At 36.4% G+C, this 24,335-nt stretch overlaps 1 protein-coding gene across 3 annotated transcripts in view; it reads right to left on the bottom strand.

Annotated features, from left to right (window-relative positions):
- Positions 1-198: 198 nt before the first annotated feature.
- The window catches only part of adam22 (ADAM metallopeptidase domain 22), a 75,400-nt gene continuing 51,263 nt past the window's right edge, over positions 199-24,335 (bottom strand). Inside the window, exons 15-32 of one of the 3 annotated variants that reach the window (XM_065298633.1) lie at positions 18,156-18,255; positions 17,980-18,051; positions 17,802-17,894; positions 17,647-17,727; positions 17,505-17,555; positions 15,887-15,950; positions 15,691-15,796; positions 15,387-15,506; positions 15,143-15,311; positions 14,932-15,043; positions 13,713-13,803; positions 13,542-13,595; positions 10,779-10,886; positions 9,250-9,350; positions 9,100-9,166; positions 7,514-7,600; positions 4,905-5,028; positions 199-4,820 (exon numbers count right to left, since the gene is read on the bottom strand). In XM_065298633.1, the coding sequence (XP_065154705.1) occupies positions 4,800-4,820; positions 4,905-5,028; positions 7,514-7,600; positions 9,100-9,166; positions 9,250-9,350; positions 10,779-10,886; positions 13,542-13,595; positions 13,713-13,803; positions 14,932-15,043; positions 15,143-15,311; positions 15,387-15,506; positions 15,691-15,796; positions 15,887-15,950; positions 17,505-17,555; positions 17,647-17,727; positions 17,802-17,894; positions 17,980-18,051; positions 18,156-18,255 (1,621 nt within the window). In that variant the 3' untranslated portion in view covers positions 199-4,799. Of the gene's footprint in view, positions 4,821-4,904; positions 5,029-7,513; positions 7,601-9,099; positions 9,167-9,249; positions 9,351-10,778; positions 10,887-13,541; positions 13,596-13,712; positions 13,804-14,165; positions 14,191-14,931; positions 15,044-15,142; positions 15,312-15,386; positions 15,507-15,690; positions 15,797-15,886; positions 15,951-17,504; positions 17,556-17,646; positions 17,728-17,801; positions 17,895-17,979; positions 18,052-18,155; positions 18,256-24,335 lie in introns of those variants that run through there. The other 2 variants (XM_065298632.1, XR_010547483.1) reach the window with 2 other exon arrangements.

Here is a 24,335-nt window from a genome sequence, read left to right on the forward strand (position 1 = left end):
TTTTCGAATGCATTTACTAATGTTAACAAATACAACTTTACTGTAAAGTGCTACCAATACAATTCAAATTGCTTGCAGTTAAAATTAGAGTAAGAAATTTGGCAACTTTAAAATAGAAAATTTGGCCACATGTTGCATTAAAAAATGTGTGGTCGCAGGCCACAAAATGTTTTCATACACAACACACATGCACGAGACATCATTTGAATGTTTTACTTTATCTTAAATATATTACAATACTGAATGGATACTGTATGAAAAAAATGAACCATTATCATTTTAAGGGTCAGTCTACAGTATGTACAGCACAGAATAAAAGAAAACATGAGGCATCAATAACTACCAACACAACTGTGAGATGCGAACGGAAGAGAAACAAAGAGTGCGACAGCTGTTGAATTAGCATAAGGCAATAAAACAAGACTCCAAATGTAAATCTGAGCTGCAAAAAGAACCAATTAATGTAACAATTCATTTTCTTACAATTAAAGCCACAATATGTAAGATTTTCAACACTAGAGGTCACTATTACACAATAACAAAGGTGAAGTTTAATGACTTGATGAAGTAATAAATTATTGTTTTTTTTTTAACCTGTATGTTTGATCACATTATTTTAAATCACTAAAATGGCGACAATTACAATGGAGACAAGGGCCGAGAGATTATTTAAATTTCCTCTGGATTTACAAATCCTTGGGAACTTTTGGGATAATGTAAGTCCGTGAAATATATCACACTGTGCAAGTGTTATTTTATTTTTTTATAAATCTTACATATTGTGGCTTTATCTCTATTTTGGATTTAAAAGTATGAGTTTCAAGTCAGTTAAGTATGTTTTTTGTCCATGATCTCATTATGGGTTAAAATACATTCAAAAATATTTTGTCCTCCATCCAGGGCTCAAAAAGCTGAGATGGCTAAACAAACGCAATGATTTAGAATGACAGTGACTTGTGTCTGCATGAGACTTAACCAAGTTTATTCTAGCGTGAACCACCAGGACCGTGTGTTTTTTTTAATAGACAGACCAGGGTCACAGTGAACAGAATATTGCTTCAGCTTGTTTTATAAACAAAAAGAAACAAAATGATATTAATGTCAATTGAGTAAAAAGATGGAAACCCAAGTGCATTTCTGGATGCCAACCTCATATACACAGAAACAGGGGAAACAGATGCACAAAAGTGACTTACAAATCATTTTAGCAAAAACCTATTGCAGTTTTAATCATTCTAAAGCACTTAATTGTCAATCGGGATTAAATATGTACATGTAATACTGGGGAGGGAATGACTTTACAAAGTTATCTTAAAAATACTTCATATGCGTTATGGCGACGTCATCAAATGTAGTTGTGGATTACAGGCAGATCGCAAAAATCAGATCAAACGCACAGAAGACTATGTACAGATGAAAACTGCCATTACTAATACAATACCGACTGCGAAGGCTGACCGGTCACGTGACCTGCGTTCATGAGCGATACGGCAGCATTTCTTTATGTGAAGAGCATCATGCTGCAAACCAGAGAAAATATCAAAGTCTACCAAAGTCAAAGTTGTGATTATATGTTCATCTACATGACGTTATTTAGGGAGGATGAGACTAAAAAAAAAAAAAAATCGGACGACATTTACTTTTCCTAAATGTAAAAGCGTTAATAATTGATCTCAACTTCAATGAAATATTACGCAAATGTGTTACATTCACAAATCTGTGGGTTTAGTTCAAACGTGTTTTCACTTTTCTTTAAATACCATTTACTAATTAATTCATTATTTGCAACTTTATCACAAAAATGCGCAGTACCTGAAACAAGTCACATTCTCTACACATAAAAGAAGAATAACAAAATGTTACATGATGATAAAAAAATCACATTCCTCTGAGCATGACAGAAAACAAATCTCGTCTGAAAGTTCAACAGAGACACACTGTGCATGTAACAAGACAAAAGCTCGTCGTCCTGCACACATCTTTTTTCTGTCATAATATTAACAACACATTTGCACCAATTACAAGAAAATTTTCCTACCGACTGTAATGAAAATACTAAAATTAATTCCTCAAAACAGTTACACGAGACGTTAGTATCCCTGTGCATATATTACAGTGTAAAAACTAAGTGAAAGTTGGATTAACTTTAAAATTACTTAACAATGGTAACACACAAAAAAAGATTTTTTTCTATTTAAATTAACATTTTTAGTGTTGCCAATTGAAGTCATTTTTAAAGGTTTTTTCACATTAAATGTTTCATTTTTAAGAGACACATTTTAAACATTTGATTTTTACCGTTTTGAAATCCATTCAGCGGATCTCTGGGTCTGGTGCTACCACTTTTAGCATAGCTTAGCATAATCCATTGAATCTGATTAGACCATTAGCATCACGCTCAAAAAATATTTTTTAGTCCCCTTACTAACTTTCAATAGCAGGGGACTATTTTCGGCCACTGCGTAATATCATTGTGCCTCCTGCAGCCATCTTAGTACACGATGTAACTACAGAAGAGTCAAGTTTAAAATAGGAAAATTATCAAAACTCTTTGGTCATTTTTGAGCGCGATGCTAATGGTCTAACCAGATTCAATGGATTATGCTAAGCTATGCTAAAATTGGTACCACGAGACCCGGAGATCAGCTAAATAGATTCCAAAATTGTAAAAATTAAATGTTCAACTCTAGGGGAGCTAGAAATGAGCAAATTTTCAAAAAAGTGAAGGGTCCCTTTAAAGCAGGGGTTCTCAACCTTTGTTACTTTAAGGCCCCCCTATGGTCCACAACGATATTTAAAGACCCCCAAAGTTTTTTTGTTGTTGTTTTAGCTTATTTTAATTCTTGTTTTGTCTTATTTTGAAAAATTTGAAGCCATCCTAAGGCCCCCTTGGAAGTTTGTTGAGCCTTCCTTTTGCCCCCCCAGTTGAGTACCGCTAACTGAAAGTGAGAAAATTTAAGTTAAAATGATTTTTAAGTTTTACTAATTGAATTTATATTTTTAAGTAGATCCAACTTTCACTTTTTACAGTGTAGTTCACATTTGTCTGTAGCTACAATCCCAAATTTCGCAATATAGTAAATTCTTAATAACTCGATACATTCAGCTATGCTAAAGTTTTTTTTTTTTGTGCAATCACCTGTAGCTCAGTTGGTAAAGTTAAAAAGTTAAAGGTTCGATATCAGGAACACACAAAAATCGCTTGGACTTTATGTATGTAAAAAATGAAGCGTTTGGTTCCAAAATGAGATAACTGTTATTTTTGTCAAAACATGTTTATTATTATGTCATCACGTTTTTATGTGCTACTTAGCTATATTTTTTTTAGTTATTAAGACTTATATCAAAACAAACCAACTGCAGTTTGATTTATATTAATTGGAATGCACAATCAAAAAACACGATTTTTGAAGATTAAAGGGGACATTTCACAAGACTTTTTTTAAATGTAAAATAAATCTTTGGTTTCTCCAGAGTACGTATGTGAAGTTCTAGCTCAAAATACCCCATAGATCAGCATGTTAAAATTGACACTTTGTAGGTGTGAGCAAAAATGTGCCGTTTTGGGTGTGTCCTTTAAAATGAGCTGATCTCTGCACTAAATGGCAGTGCTGTGGTTGTATAGTGCAGATTAAGGGGCGGAATTATCCCCTTCTGACATCACAAGGGGAGCCAAATTTCAATGACCTATCTTTTCACATGCTTGCAGAGAATGATTTACCAAAACTAAGTTACTGGGTTGATCTGATTCACATTTTCTAGGTTAATAGAAGCACTGGGGAGTCACAGATTTTCATGATATGTCCCCTTTAAAAAAACGGAGTTATCTAATTTTGGAACCAAACTCTTCAAATATTATCATATGAGCCGCAGCTGCAAAATGAGGATAGCAGTTATGCGCACGCTTCAAGGGCGTGAAAACATGAATCAATCATGCGACAAGCTTTTGTCTTGTAGTGTGCACATGGCTTTAGAGACGACTTGGGATGGATTTTGGAAATTCGGGAAGACCATCACAAGACAGACTTTCTACACACAAAAAAAGTTCTGCCACGTTTTCCACAACCAAACACAAAAGCGAAAAATACTACAATCTCACATTTCACACATTGTTTCTGAATTATATGACATATGTACAAATTCTCTGAGAAAAGGTGATGTTGTTAACAGGACTGGATACGTTCTTGCCTTTAGTTGTGTAGCAATCAGCGATGCGAACATGAATGAATCTTACCAGCCTACAGAGCTGTCCTCCGATACATGCGGCACCTTGTGTGAAAGATCTTCGAACATTTTTTACATCATTACACTACAAGGAATCGATAAACATGTTTCTCATGCATACAGCAGTAGGTTCTACAGTGACGGCGTGCTTTCAAAACAACAGTTTTACTTTCTGCTCTCGGATGAGCACCTTGCACACGGGCAATAAGGGCACCAATCACAAGACGGCATGTGTGGAGGGGGTGGGGTTTAATGGGGCACGAATGGCTTGGGTTGATGTTTCTGTGATGTGTCTGCCCAGCACGGCTGTCATTCTGGGTTTGTCTCGTGATAAAATTGTGTTCCTGAGTCTTGTTTTAAGAATGACAGCAGGAATGAGAATCTGATGGCGTGATCTTCAGCATCCAGGGTGGCTCCACACCACAAAAGCGGAACAGACATCGGAGCAGATCACGCCCAACTTCGCCATTTACTCATCCTTATTTGTATATGTTTAATTCCACATTTTCTTATTTGTTTCATTTCCTCATCCATACAAAAGCAGAAGAAAATCCTTAAGTTGTCGTCGAGTTTGTTTATATTGATGTTTCCCACAGCTGAAACACGCAGATAACATGAACGTATGATTATTATGAATACCTCTTTAAATTGACATGTCACTGATGTAAAGCGAGTCTTACCCTGGCACTTTGTCTGTTGGCCTTCCTGTCCTCATCCGGAAGGGGAGGCATGGGGTATGGGTATCTCCGGCTGGAGGCGATGGAGCCCGTCGAGGAGGTGGGTGATTTGGCCGGTGACAGTGTTCTGAGGGATCAAAAAAACAAAGATGTGCCGTTTAAAATGATGTACCTGTACTGGAAAGCGGTGTCGAAAGAGTCAAAGCACACATGGATCTGTCACCTTTGACCCTTTGAAGGCCAGAGGGAGTTTTTCCACTGCAAACCATCATCCAAAATCACTAACTTCATCAGTCCTTGCCACAAAAATACCCACTGGTGTGCATGTGAGACCTTAAGCACAAGATGGTGCTTTTTTGACAGACAAACGTCCTCGTGGGTTTACAAACATGGCGGACGTGATGAGGTGATCAGGACAGACACATGTGACTGTTAGCAGACAAAATACAGCAGCTGTACAATGAGGACACCATAAAGTGAGATAAAGACAAGCATCACACGTAAAGCTGCAGCCGGCATGCAGAGAAAAGACGATGGGTGGGAGGCAGAGAGGGACAATACCCCCCCCAAAAAAAAAGTTAAAGAAAAACAGATTCAACTGTGATTTATGATGGTATATTTGATCTTATGATGCACACACAAATTTACCCAGGGGTTAATCTCACACTGTAAAAAAAGATTTGTTGGTTCAACTTTAAAAAGTAAGTTACATGGGGCCTCATTTATAAAGCGCGTGCATATGCAAAAATCCACGGCAAAGTCCATATTTATAAAACTGTCACTTTTACGTATTTCTGAAGGAGGGACTTCATAGAACAAAGAAGACATCAGCCTGTTTTGAGGACAGTGAAAACAGCGCTATACAGATAGGTAAATTGTGTGAAAAATTATGCGTTTTTTTACGTGTAAAGTGTTATATTGAACACTGTAAACCCAATCAAAGCTTCAAAAACCCAAAAAAATCACACGTACGCATTTTTGACAAATGATCGTAGGAACAAATGTAGGATGGTTTCTATGCAGAATTTTATAAATGAGGCCCCTGGTTGAGGTGATTCTACTTAAAAATAGTAGTTGACAGTACATATTAAACTTTTTGAGTTAACGAATATTATTATTATTATATTATTTTAACTAATATTATTTTAAGGCAACCAGGTAGCTTACTTTTTTAAGTTGAACCCACATTTTTTACAGTGCTTAAACAAGTCTTATGTTTTCACCATAAAATCAAAATAAATTATTTTAATCAATTATTTTTTTATTTAATAATATATTTTTTAAATGAAGACTATCTTTACGACCTTTAAAGGGACACTTCACTTTTTTGAAAATAGCCTCATTTTCAAGCTCCCTAGAGTTAAACATTTGAGTTTTACCGTTTTGGAATTCATTCAGCTGATCTCCGCGTCTGACAATACCCTTTTAGCATAGCTTAGCACAATTCATTGAATCTGATTAGACCGTTAGCATCGCGTTCAAAAATAACCAAAGATTTTCGATATTTTTCCTATTTTAAACTTGACTCTTCTGTAGTTACATCATGTACTGAGAATAACGTAAAATTAAAAGTTGCGGGGTTTTTTTCGATATTGGTAGGAACTATACTCTCATTACGGCAAAATAATCAAGGACTTTGCTGCCGTACCATGTGTGCAACAGGCACAATGACATTACGCAGCGCAGTCTCCTTGGAAAATCAATAGCTGGGGACTATTTTCGGGCACTGTGTAATATCAAATTGGAAGAATATCAAAACTTTTTGGTTATTTTTAAGCACGATGCTAATGTTCTAATCAGAATCAATAGATTGTGCTAAGCTATGCTAAAAGTGGTACCGCCAGACCCGGAGATCAACTGTATAGATTCCAAAACAATAAAACTCAAATGTTTAACTCTAGGGAGCTTAAAAATGAGCCTATTTTTAAAAAAAGTGGAATGTCCCTTTAAGAGTTTTATCATTGTGACATTCTTTTGCTTACTGTAATGCAATCGTTAAAAAATTTGGAATTAAAAAAATGGTTAAAATAAAAGTTATCAAAAAGCTAACATTTTTTAAATCCCGAAAAAACTGAAAGATACTAAATTACTTCTGCAGTGCTATATAAATATTGTTTTACATTGCTGAAATGTTTGTGGGTTTTATGTCTTTTTGCTATGAAAATAAGTTTGATTTTCTTATAAATTTTCTTTTGATTTTGGGGTGAAAGTTTTGTGTTATTCACCCACCAAGTGTATACAGGATGATAGTTAAAAATTCCTGGATACTTTATCATTATTGTAGAGGTTTACATCAAATGTTCCGGTAACACGACTCTATCATGGAGTATGAATGAAAGTCATCTTCATGATTTCAAAACTGGATGTTAACCCTTAATATTCTCCAAAAGTCTGCTGTTTACTAAATCTGTCAGACATTTTGGAGGATAAAAAGGAAACAAGGAAAATGAAATGTTTTGGAAATGTTCTGGAGTTGTTTGTGACAGTCGGGACTCTTAAATCTCTACCACTCGTCATCCTCATCTCCGTAAAATGATTCGGTCAGAGAACAGATCAACTCAAGAGGACAACCGATGAACAGGGGAAAGATATAATGCAGTCTGATGTTGTACCTAATAAAAGGTCCTTCAGTGTTTTTATTCACATCTTCTACCCATTTAGTTACATAATACTCTGATTTGATGCAAGGGGTTAAATACCTGCAGGTGGAGGATTGGGAAAAGGTAATGGGGAATTGACAGAGAGAGAGAAATAGGAAAAAGAAGGAAAGGTGTTGGTAAAAAACAAGAGCAGCAATGACATTGTTTACGGTCCAAGATGCAGGTGAGAGATCAGACAGAAGATCAGACGAAAACACGTAAAATACATACAAATAATGAAGCTGGTTTTGATTTTTTTAGGGTGGGGGTTGCAGGATTTCATTGTTTCACTTGGTATAAGGGTCAATGACGATGATTTTGTGTCCGCACGGTTCAATTAAATGTTAAAGTGTTACAATTTCAAAATAAATTTGCAGATTATTTGCATACATTTTTTTTATGAGGACCAAGTCTAAAACTTGTTTTATTTCATTTTGAAAGAATATTTGGGGGATAATTGCAAAAATGTCAATGTGGTGTAACCAGTCTGTGTCAATTGTGTAACTAGTATTTTTTTAATTAAAATATAAATATATTCAAAAAAAATTGTGGAATAAAAAATAATCATCTAATTTAGTGTAATAGGATTTTTTTTACATCATTTGTGAAAAATTATTTAGAAAACAGAGCTGTTTTCAGCATACAGTATGTCAGGACAAATATTACAAAAACTCATTAAATTTACATTTAGAAATAACTAATAAAATTATATTTTAAAATGATTTGATTACGCTTACATGCCATCAAGGTGGATAAAATATTTAATATTTCTCATTCTTTGGCGCAATTGGCGGTTACACCATTTGACATTTTCTGATCCATTCAGTCTTAACTTTCATAAAAAATGGTGCAAATGTAATTTTGATTACATAAAATTAATACACTGTGCATTGAAATAAACCTGATGCATGCTTTTAAAACAAGTTTTTTTTTCTCATCTTGCCAAACCGTTTTTGTCACTGACCCATAATTGTTTTGTAAGGATATAGTGTAAAAAATGTTCACAATTTATTCTTTTGTGTTTACGGGTTTGAAAGTCACAAAAAATATACAGAATTTAATTTTGGGGTAAATTATCCCTTCAAATATTTGAAAAATTTCTGCATTTAGCAACACTATTCCAACATTGAACGAGCTATTTAACAGAACATCTCAATTTACTGTTATATTATTTTTTTACATATAACTCCAAGAAAATGAACATTCAAAGATGAATGTGTTGTCTCGGTGAAACTCAGCTGCATGATGTCTTTGCTTTAGTTGCAGTCATTTGCATGCCAAATGTCAACAAGCATCAAGCTGAAATCAATATCGAAGGTGAATTGCTTTCAGACAGATGAAATACATGCAGGTCAGTTTCTTAACAAATATACACATCAGTGTGCACCTAAAACAAAGTAACATTTAACCAAAACACACAGATTAACCTCTACAGACTGCTATACTGAAATTAAGACTCCGTGCAAAATCAATCATCCACCCTGTGTGTTTCTGCATCAGCTGTACTGTAATAAATTATATGTCATGTTGCATCACTATGACAGCGCTACATCACTTACTCTGTGGAGTTGGAGCGAGGTCTGAATTTCTTGCCCTTGAGCTTCTTACGTGAACCTGTGATGTTTCCTGTATTGACAGAGGAAAAGAACATGTGAGATAAATACGACACGATTGGCTTTTTAGAGAAGATATGTTTGTGGGTGTGTTACCTTGCCACGAGTTGCTCCTAGGTCGCCCATTTTCACAGACGTCAGAAATGTGCTTGGCGTCTGGGATTCTTTCACTCCATGAATGAGACATACCGTTGGATCTTCAGACCAAAGAAGAAAAATAGCACTGATTTTAGTTCAAAGGATGCAGGCGTGGAGATTAAGGGGAAACGAATGACTGACAGATGTTAAATTGGGTCATTCCTAGAATGCAGTATGTAGATTTTTATCTCATACAGGGGTGTCAAAAGATTAATCGCGATTAATCACATTCAAAATAAAGGTTTGTTTTTGCATAATATATGTGTTGTGTGTAATTATTTTGTATATATGAATAGACACACACATGCGGATGTATTTAAGAAACATTTACATATATATATATTCGATTTTTATATTTTTTATAGTACATATAAAATAAACAAAAATTATACAAACTAAATGTTTTCATAAATGTATATATGTTTGTAAATACATAATTATAACACATAAATATATTATGCAAACACAAACTTTTATTTTGTATGCGATTAATCACGATTAATCTTTTTACAGCCCCAATATCACATACATATAATTGATATCTTTCTTGATAATTGATATTTTTATTTTAAAATTGACAATTATTTTCCAAGATGTAAATCATATTGGTCATGTGAAAGATTTTTCCTAGAAATATTATTGTAATATAATTATTTTTATAGGTTTATCGTTGGTCCTAAATTTTTATTATGTTAATCTTATGTGATATTTCTTTAAATAATATGAGACAGTTCCTTGTTACTTCCTCATGCAGGAAGTGACATCATTTTGTAACCATCATCAATTAGTTAAAGTTCGTTTTTTACTCTTAAAAATTTGATCCTGTTTTATAAAATGACAAAAATCTGTATAATATATGACCCTGTCTGTAAATTCCAGGCTAAAGTCTTATAATCAAATTTTTAGAATATAAGATTTGGAGTTTGATATCAATCACTGATTTCCCTTTAATATCAATCTTTGACATGCCCTTTTTATTAAAATAACCGCGTTACCGTAAAACAGTACTGCATAACAGGAATGACACACATCAACAATGAGCAGAACAAACACAGAGATGAGTGAGATGAGCATGAGATGAAAACGCTAAGACACCAGGAAGACATCGACTTACTTACTGACCCAGTATTATTGATACATCAGCCCGACAGGACTTTTACAGTAACCAAAAAACACAAAACAGACAGCAGAGACTCATGAAGAAAGCAATAAACCTTGATCACAAGGACTCCCTGTAGAAGTAACTGCACACATAAACCCAGGATTATGTGTATGTTGAGTTTGAAAAGCCCTAATAAGAATAAAATGCAGCTTAGCCTCAAAAGCACAAACCGTGTGTTGACTGTGTTTGCTAGCAGAGCATGGCAAGCAATGAAGATGAAGATGAAGCACACCTGAAGCCAAACAGAGAGATGTTTTGACTGATGGAGGGGATAGAGGGAGTGAAAGAGCAGGTGTTGATCTGGAGGTGAGACAGGTAAGCAGACCTCTTCTTGGAGCTGCTGCCCGAGTTGGAGCTTACGCCTTGTGGCATGTCACTGTAAAGTGAATCGGCATCTCCCGGCTTCTTCACATAATCACCTGGTGGCATTTGACTGAAAAACAAAAGGTTTGATCTGAAAACTGGACCTCTGGCAATCTTCATACATACACTACATTTGATTTGACTACAGTTTATGATCATTTATACGAACAGAAGATGGTGAAATAAAGTACTTTGCTTGTAAGTTATGACATGAAGAAATCTCTCCAGCGCAATGATATGTTGAGAAAAATGACAGGAACCCTTTACTTTAATGGGTGTTCATAAGACTTGACACCTGCATAATCACGACATGACATGTGTCATGAACATGAAGGAGATTTTATGCACATTTATGACAAGTGTAATTAAGTGTTATTTGTTCAATTATGTAATTTTTAATGCAAAGATGACATTGTTTGAGATGACTTTGTTATGACAACTTGACATCAACCAATACATAATAACTTGTCATGACAGCTTGACATTACCAAGACAACATAACTGATCACTTTTTACCCGTGATACAAATTAAATTTATCATTAAAATGTTAATACTCTGTCAAATAGTTTTATAACAGCGTCATGAATATTTTTCTTGACCTCAACTACAGTGGTGCAAATATAATTTGTCATCAAAATGTCATTAAAGGGACACAAGGCAGCATTTTTATGTTAATAAATCATCTTCGTAAGTCGGTATATGGTTAAATGACTCATTACATGACGAATGAAGACTCTCTCGCCCGCCCCTACCGTCTGTAGGAAGAATACCCCACTTGCAAGTTCGCTGTATCCGACCCGGTGTCCTTCAGTCTCGTATAGTCTCAGATATAGAACGCATTTACTCCCAGACACTAGGGGGAGCTAGTAGAGAAATAATACTCAGACTTGCCTTGTGTGCCTTTAAGTGTTAATACTCTGTCAAATAGTTTTATAACAGCATCAAGAATATTTCTTCAGTTCATAATGTTTCCTACAGGTGTTTAAAAAATAAAACCAATCATCCAATAGTAATAATAATAATATAATAATTAAAATTGATAAAATTATATTTAACTGCATTTGGAAACCAATTCACCTAAAATTAAATGAAAACAGTACGGGAATGGGTTGAGCCATGCAGCGTTGGGTCCATATCACTTGACAAACTAATTAAATTAATTACATTTTTTGTTTGCTTTTTACTATTTTAGAAAATTTCAGAACCCCGTATGTGAGAAAGAACAAGTTTTTTTTACAATTACATTTTGTGTGTATTATCTTGAGTAATCTTGACAAGACGTTTTAGATCTGTGCCTTTCTGTTTAGTTAAGACTAAGCATGTAAATTTGAAAGTTTGTGGATTCTGCAATGCCCTTGGTAGTTACACAATTTACACAAAATTAAACAAAATGGTCGGAAAATGTCCCTAACTGTCACAAAAAGTACACCCTTGCACCTAAAGTGTTCATTTTAGTACCTCAGAAGCACATAGTAGTACCTTAAAAGTACATGTTGGTACCAAATGTATTAACGTAGGGTAAAAAATGAAATTTGTATCTACTTAAAAAAAAATCAACGTACATTTTCTCACTTTAAGTAAAACATTTAAAGGGATAGTTCGGCCAAAAATTATATTAAACCCATGATTTACTCACCCCCCCCAAGGTGTCCGAGTTGCATATGTCCATCGTTTTTCAGACAAACACATTTTCGGATATTTTAGAAAATGTTTTAGATCTTTCAGTTGATTAAATGTGAAGTTATGGGGTCCACGACCTTCAAGTCCAAAAAAAGTGCGTCCAACCTTCACAAAAAAAATCCAAATGGCTCCAGGATGATAAACAAGGGTCTTCTGAGGGTAATCTGCACGGTATTGTTGTATAAAAATCCATATTTAAAACTTTATAAACTAAAATAACTACCTTCCGGTAGCGCCGCCATCTTAGTCGCGTCCGCATTCAGAGAGCTTACGCAGCCTACGGAGGCTACTCTGCTGCTGCTCTGTGCCCCCGCCCTTCGAATTTGTCATACGTCACTAAGAAAAGTGCGTACACTACGCTAATACTCTCTCCTGAATACAGAGGAGTCTAAGATGGCGGCGCTACTGGAAGGTAGTTATTTTCGTTAATAAAGTTTTAAATATGGATATTTCTACAACAACACCGCGCGGATTACCCTCAGAAGACCTTTGTTTATCATCCTGGAGCCGTTTGGATTTAATTTGTGAAGGATGGACGCACTTTTTTTGGACTTGAAGGTCGTGGACCCCGTAACATTACATTTAATCAACTGAAAGATCTAAAACATTTTCTAAAATATCCGAAAATGTGTTTGTCTGAAAAACGATGGACATATGCAACTCGGACAGCTTGGGGGTGAGTAAATCATGGGTTTAATATCATTTTTGGCCGAACTATCCCTTTAAGGTGAAAAAACTTTAAAAATAACTTCACTTATTTTTCACTTAAAAATATTTTTAGGTGTTACCAATTAAAGTAATTTTTTTAAGTAAATCCAACTTTCTATTTTTTTTACAGTGTACAGGTCTGAACCTAAATGGTACGGACCATTTTTGACAGTGTAGTATTATTCATTTCCACAGCACAAACCACATGTGAGGAGTTTAACATGCTAAAGTGTACTTATAGCAATGCCTTAGGATAAAACACTTTTCCGGCAATCCTTCACAACATATATTTAGAACACAACTCAAGCTTGTAAAATACAGTAAAGCTGAACAAACCGACAAAATCTTCTGTGCACTTCAGATTGCATATCCTGATCCTGTCTGTAGCTCCTTAATGGCAAAAGAAATAAACACAATCAGTAAAAAACTCATGTTCAGCATGTTACATATTTCTTGTTGCAATGTGTGTTTAAAATGGTGTGCAACATTTATGGTCATGTGACTTACTTGTATCCCCATGCAGAAATGCCTAGAATCAGTGCAAGGACCAAGATAGAGCCGGCAATGGCCCCGATGATGATGTTAGTAGTGACGATACCTGTCAGAAAAATAAAGCTTTTAATCTAAAACCCTGGCAACCGTTAACAATGACCTACGATCAGCTAGACAAACAAATCAGTTTTAATAAATTTATAATGATTAATCTGATAATTTGATTTGTTTAGCTGATCATGTCGAACAGATAAAGTAAAAAAAATTGTCCAGAGAGGCAGTATGGTATCATCATAAATATGAATCAAATTCATAAAACAGGGAGTGACATGACGGGTTTAAAACAACACACCACAGTAGAAACACACTGTTAGCTTTAGTTCAACCAGAAACACAGAGGAATTATGGGGTGAGTGAAGAAGATACAGAAGAACTGACGGCAACAACAACAAAACAACTCAAACTCACTGTCACTCCTGCAAAAGACATGAGCCTGTCCACAAAGAACGAGTGCGTAAAAACAACAGCCATGAAACAGAAAAACAAATTAAAAGCGTGTGAAATGTGTGCGAGTGGTCAATGAACTGTTGAATATGATTATGATATGAAGTATATATGAGCAATGAGAAATAAGATCTGGGTGACATAGCTTAGAAGGTAGCAAAGAAGGAGCTACTTTTGGGAAATGTGAGATAATATAACAATTTAAAGGGACAGTTCACGCAAAAATAAAAATACTGTCATCATTTACTCATCCTTAAGTTGGTCCAAACCTGTGTAAATTAGGTGTGAAATGTTTGTAACAAATCAGATCTGGGGCACCATTGACTTCCATGGTAAGACAAAATACAGTAATACTATGGAAGTGAATGGTGCTCCAGATCTGTTTACAAATTATTATTTAAATATCTTCCTTTGTGTTCAGCAGAACAAATAACTTTATACAGGTTTGGAAAAACTTGAGGATGAGTAAATGATGACACAGTTTTCTTTACTGGGTGAACTATCCCTTTAAGTAATAAATAAATGTAATGTAAGGCCAGATACTAGGGTTTTGATATTTATAAATGTTGCAAAATTTTATTTCACCAGTAAAATCACTTCAAAAATGTTTATGATTGTGAAACTATGTGATTGCACGCCCAGTCCTAATGAGAGATGTTTTTGTAAAAGAGAAATAAAGAAGAATGAACTGGTAGTGTCCGAGAAAAACATTTGTAAGAGTTTGGCCTACCTGATGTTTTGGCTGTGGGTCGCACTGACAGGTAACTCAAAGGAGAAGTGGAGTTACAGTCCTCACTTGCCCACCCCAGGTCACACACACACCTGAGCTCATTACTACACACCTGCAACACACACACACGATGATTCTCAGACCGGGCATCTATGATTCTTCCAAGATAGTACGATTTTACTATCATTTTGTTTCGTTCACATCCTCTTACCCCGTGTCCGGAGCAGATCACCCTTTCGTTGGTGCCGGGACAAGTACTGAAGTTGAATTCCTGCAACGGGATACATTTGTGGTTGAAGCAGATCCGATCGGTCCCGCACGCTGTTCCGTCCTCTACATATCCCAGATCAGTGTCTCCGTCAATCAGCACATGTCCTCCGCTGAAACATTCACACTCACTTTAGGAATCCGCACATGTGGGTATCTCTGTGGTGCATATGTGTTCGTGGGCGTACCTGCAGTCCAATGAAGCGCTATGCCTGGCCACAGAGAAAGACGTCAAACCACCCTGTAATTCTCCTAGTCTGGGTGCTGGAGAAATGTTTGAGCACAGCAGATATCCACAGTGTACATCCCTGAAAACACACACTTGATTTGTCCCAAACTTAAATGATCTTACACAACATAATAAGTAAGTAAAGTAAAACGTAATGTTATTACTTCACAGAATAGTTATTTCAGTACAATCTGGACATTTTGAACTAGTGATTATGTTTTGTAATAACTTCTACATCACTGCTGTATAAATGTCAAACTCACTGTTTTTTGCACTGAATCCAGGTGTCTTTGTCTCGTCCACAGTTGCCTTTTTCTGTGCCCTCAATGTTTAGCTTCTCATAGCAGAACTTATCCGCAGATGTTGCTTCTGTAGAAACAGATACACAACATTGATCACAATCCACCAGGACCAACATCAACAAAAAAAAATTAAATATCAGAAAGTGACATCACTTACTCTCTCCCCATAGGTACTTGCATTGCCTGTCCTTGGTTTTACACCTGCCATTGAAACATCGTCCCTGAAATAAGATGGAATAATGGAATAATTGTATACCAATACATTTAAAAAAAAAAATTCCTGTCCTTTGAATTATTTGAAAATAATGACACCCGCGGTGTAACTCCGCTTCGCATCGTGCCACATTGCACCTTGGGTGTGCATTATTTTCTTATAATTCAATGACCCGTCATCATTTATTCCTTACATATTTGTGACTCATATTTGAGCAGTGGCAGCCAGTGACTTTTTCAAGGGCGCACGATGCGAAGTTCATCACAACATGTATGTAGCCTGGCATCACGTGTCTTGTCAAAATAAGTGCCTGCTGCAGACGCGTCTGAATGGTTTATGATAAAAGAGACGCTCGCGTTTGCAAGATACTCGCATAATCTCATGCGTAATCAAAGTTTACTGTTAAGGGAGTGTCTTGCGTGTATTTTGTGAACGTGAGCGTCTCTTTTATCATAAATGGTGTTGAGGCGTGTGCAGCAGGCACTTATTTTGACAAAACACGTGATGCACATGGTTCACATGATACAACAAACACATATTTTGAAAACACGAGCAACACACGACACTCCGAACACATATTTTGAATTTGCGCCCCTGGGAAGAGCAGTCATGAGCCACCACTGCTTATAAGTATCACGGGTATATAGCAATAGCCAACAATACAGTGTATGGATCAAAATGATAGATTTTTTTAAATGGCAAAGTATTAGATAAAGATCATGCTCCATAAAAATATTTCTTTTATTTTCTACTGTTAATATATCAAACATTTATTCATTATTAGTAATATATGTTGATAAGGACTTCATTTGGACAACTTTAACTCTGCAGTATTATAACATTTTTTTGCAGAATTGGGCATGCCTGAATTTAAAAAAAGACATCTACAGACATATTTTGTAGTAAATTAATAAAAATGGTCTTATTTTACAGTAAAAAAATTTATGTTGATGATGCAATTTTGGACCTGCCGGTGGATCCGCAGGTTTTCTAAATATTTCGATTTTTTACAGACTTAGATTCAAGATTTTCAAATAGTTTTAATTAATTTAAAATCCTTACAAACTTCTGGCGTAATAATCAAGGACTTTGCTGCCTTAACATGGCTGCAGGAGGTGCAATGATATTACGCAGTGCCCGAAAATAGTCCCCTGCTATTGAAAGATATAAGGGACTATTTTCGGGCAGTGCATAATATCCATAGCAGCCAAGTTACAGCAGCAAAGTCCTTGATTATTACACCAGAATGAGAGTATAGATCCTAGCCATATTTGCCTCTTAGTACACAATGTAACTACAGAAGAGTTAAGTTTAAAAAATAGAAAAATATTGAAACTCTTTTTGAGCGCGATGCTAATGGTCTAATCAGATTGAATGGATTATGCTAAGCTATGCTAAAAGTGGTACCGCCAGACCCGGAGATCAGCTGAATGGATTTCAAAATGGTAAGAATTAAATGTTTAACTCCAGAGGAGCTGGAAAATGAGCATATTTTTTTTTTTAAAGTGAAGTGACCCTTTAATAATCATTTAATAAATCCATAAAATATCTTATTTCTAACCTGTTCTTTTTCACAGGTGTATCCATCCATCTTGTGTAGGTTTGGAGGACACTGCAAAAAACATCAATTATTTTGAAAACCCTACACACGTAAAAGGGTCTTCTGTCATTATTGATTTATTAGGATGTAAAAGTGTCTTCACCTGGCTGGAGTTCCCAGTGCACATTTCAGGAATGTCGCAGTCATTGACAGCGTCACGACAGATCGCACCCATAAACTCCAGCTACGGAGAAAGTGCGATGATCATTAACAATAACACGCAGAAACAATTGAGTTCATCTATGACTAAGCACCAACCTGGCACTCTTTACAGCAAAGACCATCACTGCATTTGGCTCCCTGAGTCAACATGCATCTCTTACAGCAGTCCTCTCCTTCTCTAGCACATTCCTTCATGAAGACATAGAGAAAGCAAAGCACATTACATAAGAAGTGTCAGATTAATGTGATCATAAGTTGATGTAGAATCACTCACAGCTGGGCTTCCACAGTCACACTCTTCTCCTGCCTCCACAAAACCATTACCACACTCGGGAGGATCCAAAAGCTACCAAACAGAGAGAGAAAGAGAGATTTGACATTATATATTTTGCAAAATGTGTGTAAAGAACGCAAGGGTGAATACACATAGACAGTTCTGAAGTGGGTTACCTTTAAAGGTTTGTTGAAGAGACATCCACCACCCCCACTGTTGAGGAAATCGTGATACTCTTCCACATTACAGTCAGAAAATCTCTTGGGTAAGTAGAAGCTGTCGGAGAGAAGCGTAGAGGACTAAAGTCATGTTGTCTGGTTTTACCCACGTAATTTACACAACATGTGCACATCATCTTTTTCACAACTGATAAAAGTATGCTTGTTGTTTGGTGCCTTAAAAGGATAGTTCACCCAAACATGAGAATTCTGTCATCATTTACTCACAAACCTTTATGAGTTTCTTTATTCTGTTGAACACAAAAAAGATATGATGGTAAACACATAGTTGATGGTACCCATTGACTTCCATAGTATTTGGGTTTTTTTCTAATATGAAAGACAAAGTGTACCGTCAACTTTGTGCTTACAATCATTTACCAAATTATCTTTCTTTGGGCCCTATCTTGCACCCAGCGCAATTTACTTTGTCAGTGACGCATGTATCATTCGTATTTTGCACCGGCGCACAGCGGGTTTTTCCCTCCACAGACGCACGTCGGCAAACTAGGGAATGAACTTGCGCTCCCTGGGCGGTTCAGCGCAAAAAAAGAGGCACAAACCGTCCCTGATGCTATTTTGCAGTTTCAAAAACAATTGCGCCACTGACCAGAAAAAAAAAGTTTAAAGTCAGTGGCGTGTTGCGCGTTGTTCATTATGCTATTTTAAGGGCGCATGCTTGACCATAATGTATAGCGTGCACAACGCGCACACACTTTGCTTATCTAATCTACACAGATGCAACAGTTGTTTTTGCAAATCATAAATTGTTACACTTAAAAATATTAATACACGAGATAAGGGGAATCATGGTGGGCATTGTGGTGATAGTTTTTATTTATTGTGCGGCTGCGTTAAAATATTCTCATGCAAATAACGATTAAAATATTTTCATATGTTGTGTGGCTGTATTACGTTTAATTTATGTAAATAATAATTAAAATGTTTTCATAAGAAACCTTAATGTATATGAACTTGATTTGTAAGAGTACTTTGGGGTTGGACCTTGCTTGCATTTCTTGGGTCCGATTTCAAAGCCCCCAAACCCTTTCAGCGGTGAGGGTGGACGCAGCGATGTCCTCTGCTGGCGTCTGTGTAGAGGCAGATCCGCCTCCCGTTACACGGCGTTCCCGATTTATGCTGGCAAGCTTGGGATTCCCCCGTCTCCTGACATCATTGTAGCGCTTGGCGCAACGATGGGGATGCCAGCTGATGAGACTGTGGCTATTTCCTCTCACGCCTGTTTAACCTACGCTGATTTGGGCGGGTTTCTCCTATTCCCATACAAAACAACTTCTCTGTCTTTGACTGTTCTTACAAGAACGTGGGTCTCCTCTGCTGTAAACCGCTCCTGGCGTACGCCTGGTAAATCCGTCATAATAATAGCAACCCGCCATGGAACTTGCGCCCTTGCGTTTAAAGGGAATGTTGGATAGCGTTCTGATTGGTTTATTTGACGTTACGCCCAAACCACACCTATGAATAATGAACCTACTTCAGACCAACCCCTTATTGATTTGCGCCCGGCGCAAGAGTTATTTCTCACGCCGGGAAAATAGCAACAGCGCCCAAGATCCGCCCAGAAACTCACTTGCGCGTTGCGCTTCGCACTTGCGTTTCAGATCGTTAAAATAGGGCCCTCTGTGTTCAACTGAATAAAGAAACTCATACAGGTTTAAAACAACACAAGGGTTAGTAAATTATGACAGAATAGCAGACATTTTTAAAGCCAAATATTAAACTAACCTAACTAATCCATACTTCTGAATCTGCACAATAGAATAATTCCTGCAAATTCATATTAAAATGTTACATGTGACTATTTGGAGTCATTCAGAATTAAATAAAGTGATTTCACTGCATTTTTTCTGTCTTTATGTTATTTGTGAAATAGCTACTCTCAAATGTGATGACTGGTTTGTGTGCTTGTTAAAAACAAAAATTTATATTCATGCGGACTGGTCATTAACATCCATCTGACTGGATGGAGCCATGGTTTCTGTTGCCACGGTTACAGCCTCACTTTCATTCAGACTAGCAGCAGAGTGAGGGACTCAGACACAAAGAACAACAAAACGGCATACAAACAGAAACACCACACACAGACGACAGGGAAAAAGAGCCATTTGTGTTTCTAGTCATTACGTAAAGGATTAGGAAAATAAACCAGGGTGGTCAGAACTTAACCCTAAAGTGATATTTTCCTGATATTTTTTCGCTTGTTGTATATTATATGGTGCTTTTTTACAATGTCACATTGTTTCAAAGCAGCTCTACATGAAAGACGAACTAAAGAAATTACAGAAAACAGTATTAAGTATATAGAATATAATATATTGCAAATTTTATTGTCCGCTTAGATAAATTATAATCTAATAAAACAGGATATCGTTTTTAATATAATTTAATCAATAACTATGATGAATAACAGTTGGCATATTAACTCATTCCCCGCCAGCCTTTTTTTGAAAAGTTGCCTGCCAGCATTTTTAGTAATTTTCACAAAAGTTTCACAAAATGCCTTCAAGGAAAATTTTCTTATAAAAATAGCCGATATAAACAACATACAAATATATCAAATCAAAGAACAGACCCTCTGCTTTCAAGCAAACACACAAAATAACGTTTCATCCTATCTATATTTTTTTCTGCTTATAAGCATATAACAATATGGGTATTTTTTCTTAAAAAATATTTTTTCAGCAATAAGCTGGAATAATTGCACTTTGTGAAGGAATTTTGTTAGAGATCAGATTCAGAATGATTATCAATACATACACACCGTGAAAAAATAAAATAATTTTAAACATTTTTTGGGTAAGCGCAATATTACAGACAACCATAAAAATTAATCACGAACACGTTTTTAATGCAAATGTTTTCTCTTAGTTGACCAGATAACTCGTCAATGGCGGGGAAAGAGTTAAACTAGACATGCCTTTCTATCTAACACTTCCATTCAGGTGCGTTGCTAGATATAAAGCTCTACTGGGGAACAGGCCCCCCATTTTTTTTATAAAAAAGATTATTATATTTATTTAGAAACTTACTTTAGTCTCGTAATTTTTTTTTGTCCGGTCATGTTTTCATAAGCCAACTTAATCACGTAGCTTACCTGGACTTTTGTTTGCGTCTCTGCGCGTGTCTGAATAGACGCGCACGGACATGAATTGGTGCGTCAGTGCGACTGCTGCGTCACTTTTTCAACCGAGAATTGGGTAACTACATTGCATATAGATCCGTTGTGCCTCGATTATATTTGAAAATTAATGCACAAGTTAACTGCTAAAATGTAAACTTGAGATTTACAGTGGGGCACAGAAGATTTAGAGTGGGGCACGTGCCCCAGTAAAAGGGGTCTAGCGATGCCCCTGCTTCCATTGTTCCATATGGCTTTCATATTGCATGGGAGTGACCTCTATACATTTTTAAAAATAAAGGTGCATCAAGATGCCATTGAAGAACCATTTTTTTAACGGTTCCATAAAGAACCTTTAACTTTCGAATAACCTTTAAGTTTTCGGTGAAAAAGGTTTTTTATATCATAAAAAAGGCATGAACAAGTGTTTTTCTAGGAACCTTTGACTGTATAGTTCTTTGAGGAACCCAAAAGTGTTTATTTCTATGGCATTGCTGTGAAGATCCGTTTAAGCACCTTTATATTTAAGAGTGTGCGCTAATTTCAGCTCGTTTTGTCTCCTATTTTCATCCTCGGGTCCCCGGGGACACCTGAGACTGCAGACCCCGTTCAGACTCTTCCCGATTTCCATCCTCATGCTACCCAAAATCAATAGCTTGGACACAGCCTGTGTCTTTATTCATCTTTATTAAAGGGATAGTTCGACCAAAAATGAAAATTACCCGATGCGATTTTGTACGAAAAATATCAATATGTAAAACTTTACAAAAGAAAATAATTAGCTTCCCGTAACGTAATTTGTCTAGTAAATTTACTTATTCCGCAATAGTTAAGGCCACTGATCTACTGGTATTCCTTCAACGTGATCCCTAGCTGATGTCAGACCAACGACCACCAGCTGCCCCATCTTATCTACTTATCCGTGTACCGTAAAACCTCAAATAATAGCCTGGCCTTTTATTTTCCCAAACCTATCGTCACACCAGGCGTCTAAAAGAGACAGGCGTCTATAAGAGACAGGCTTTTAATTTAATTGTTCCAGCATGACATCAGGAGGTTACCACATATTACGTTTTATTTATAATTTGAATGTGTTTAACAAATTAGTTTGTGTAAGAATAACAGTATTAAATTATTGGCAGCATAAATAAAGCATACGAGGATATGCTTTTTCATTGGTTGTTGCGTGAAATCTTACCCAGATACAACAGTGCTATTTTCTGATTGGCTATTGTGTAGCCTCTTTCTTTTTTTTTGATTGGCTCGCTCGACTAGAACTCCAGGGGAGACGGGCTTGATAGAGAGAGCAGTGCGTCCAGATACATTTTGGGCACTGCAGTATATTAAACATGAAAAATAGTGTTTCCGCGTGAGAAATACAATGTGTGGCGGGCTATTAATAGCGGCCTCAAAACGCTACCGGCCCACCCGGAAAAGTACCAACTCTCCCAATTGACACTTCGCTACTATCATCATCGCTGCAATCCTGACGACGAACCTTGTTGTGTTGTCAAAGTGATGAGTAACGGAACGACTGCGTCTGTCACGTGATATCTACCGGTAATCAAAACTTTAGCGTGTGCAATCTGCACCATAGAACTGGCTTAAACAGACAATCTGATGGGTTTAAGAAGATTAAATACAACCCGAAACTAAAGGCCTTTATTTGAGACAGGCGTTTATTTACCCAAACCTGTTGTCACACCAGGCGTCTAAAAGAGACAGGCGTCTATTTGGGACTAGGCTATTATTTGAAGTTTTACGGTATATATGCACACATATATATTATGTTTAAATCCCTATAAAATTTTAAAAAATCGTACCTATTATATAATATATCCTCTATAGAATCAGCTATTTCTGACTCTCTCCCAAGGGTTTTTTCCCCTCCTGGGACTTTTCGCCCACAGGGTTTTTCTCCTAGGAGGTTTTTTCCAACCCCTGGGGAGTCTGCTAACAATGGCTTAACTTAGCACCCTCTTACATAGGTAAATTTTTATTTGTATGTTTTAATGATTTTTCTGTGTTTTTTCCTGCATCTATTAACGTAAGATGTCTGTAGCTTAAAAAAACTCACAATGCACAGTTCTTGCGAGAGTCTATTTTTGCCGGATCTTACACACGGCTGCTAACGGAAGCTAGCTTTTATAGTTTATAAAGATTTAAATATGGATATATTTCTTACAAAATCGCATCCATTACTTTCAGAAGACCTTTATTTTACCCCCTGGTGCCATGTAGATTACTTTTGTGAAGGATGGATGCAAATTTTTTTTGAAAGTCATGAACCCTTTCATCTGAAAGATGATGGACATATATATGTCAGATGACTTGAGGGTGAGAAAATCATAGGAACATTTTTCATTTTTGGCTGAACCCTTTCTGTAAGCATTTACTGAGTGCATACTGCACAAAGAAATATCGAGCTCTGTCTGAATGACTTTTAATCCAATTGGTTGAATTTACACACCCTTCCGGACCAAGAGCCGAATTCTTTTATTAAAACGAAATCGTACAAGGGTGTGGCAGCACGGACAAATAAAATCAGTTCAGGATAACGGTGCTCAGCTTGTATCAGCCGGGTCATTGCCCTCAATATCCTGCAGAGGTCATTCGCAAGCAGTACGCATTATTCCAATCCGTCACAATCTGCAACAATGCAGTTTCAGGAACCCTTAACCGCAGGCCAAAAATCAATATGTGCATATCTCACATTATGCCGTGTCTGTTGAAAAGCGTGTGAGTGGTTACTCTTAGTTTACCAGATGCTGAGTGTGTTCCTGGAATATCAGGGCACCTTGTCTTACCTGCACGAGCACGAGTAATTAATTTAATAATGTTGCAGGCATTTTCACTGGGATGTTAAGAGCAGGCAAACACACTTATTAAGAGGGAGAAACAGACAACAACAAAACATCCTGATACATTAACACTGGAGCTGATGAATCCAATCCAACATGCAAGCTGCACAGACTCGTAAAATCAAAACATCCATCAAT

Source organism: Paramisgurnus dabryanus, chromosome 13 (genome assembly GCF_030506205.2).
Source record: "Paramisgurnus dabryanus chromosome 13, PD_genome_1.1, whole genome shotgun sequence".
Classification (NCBI taxonomy): domain Eukaryota; kingdom Metazoa; phylum Chordata; class Actinopteri; order Cypriniformes; family Cobitidae; genus Paramisgurnus; species Paramisgurnus dabryanus.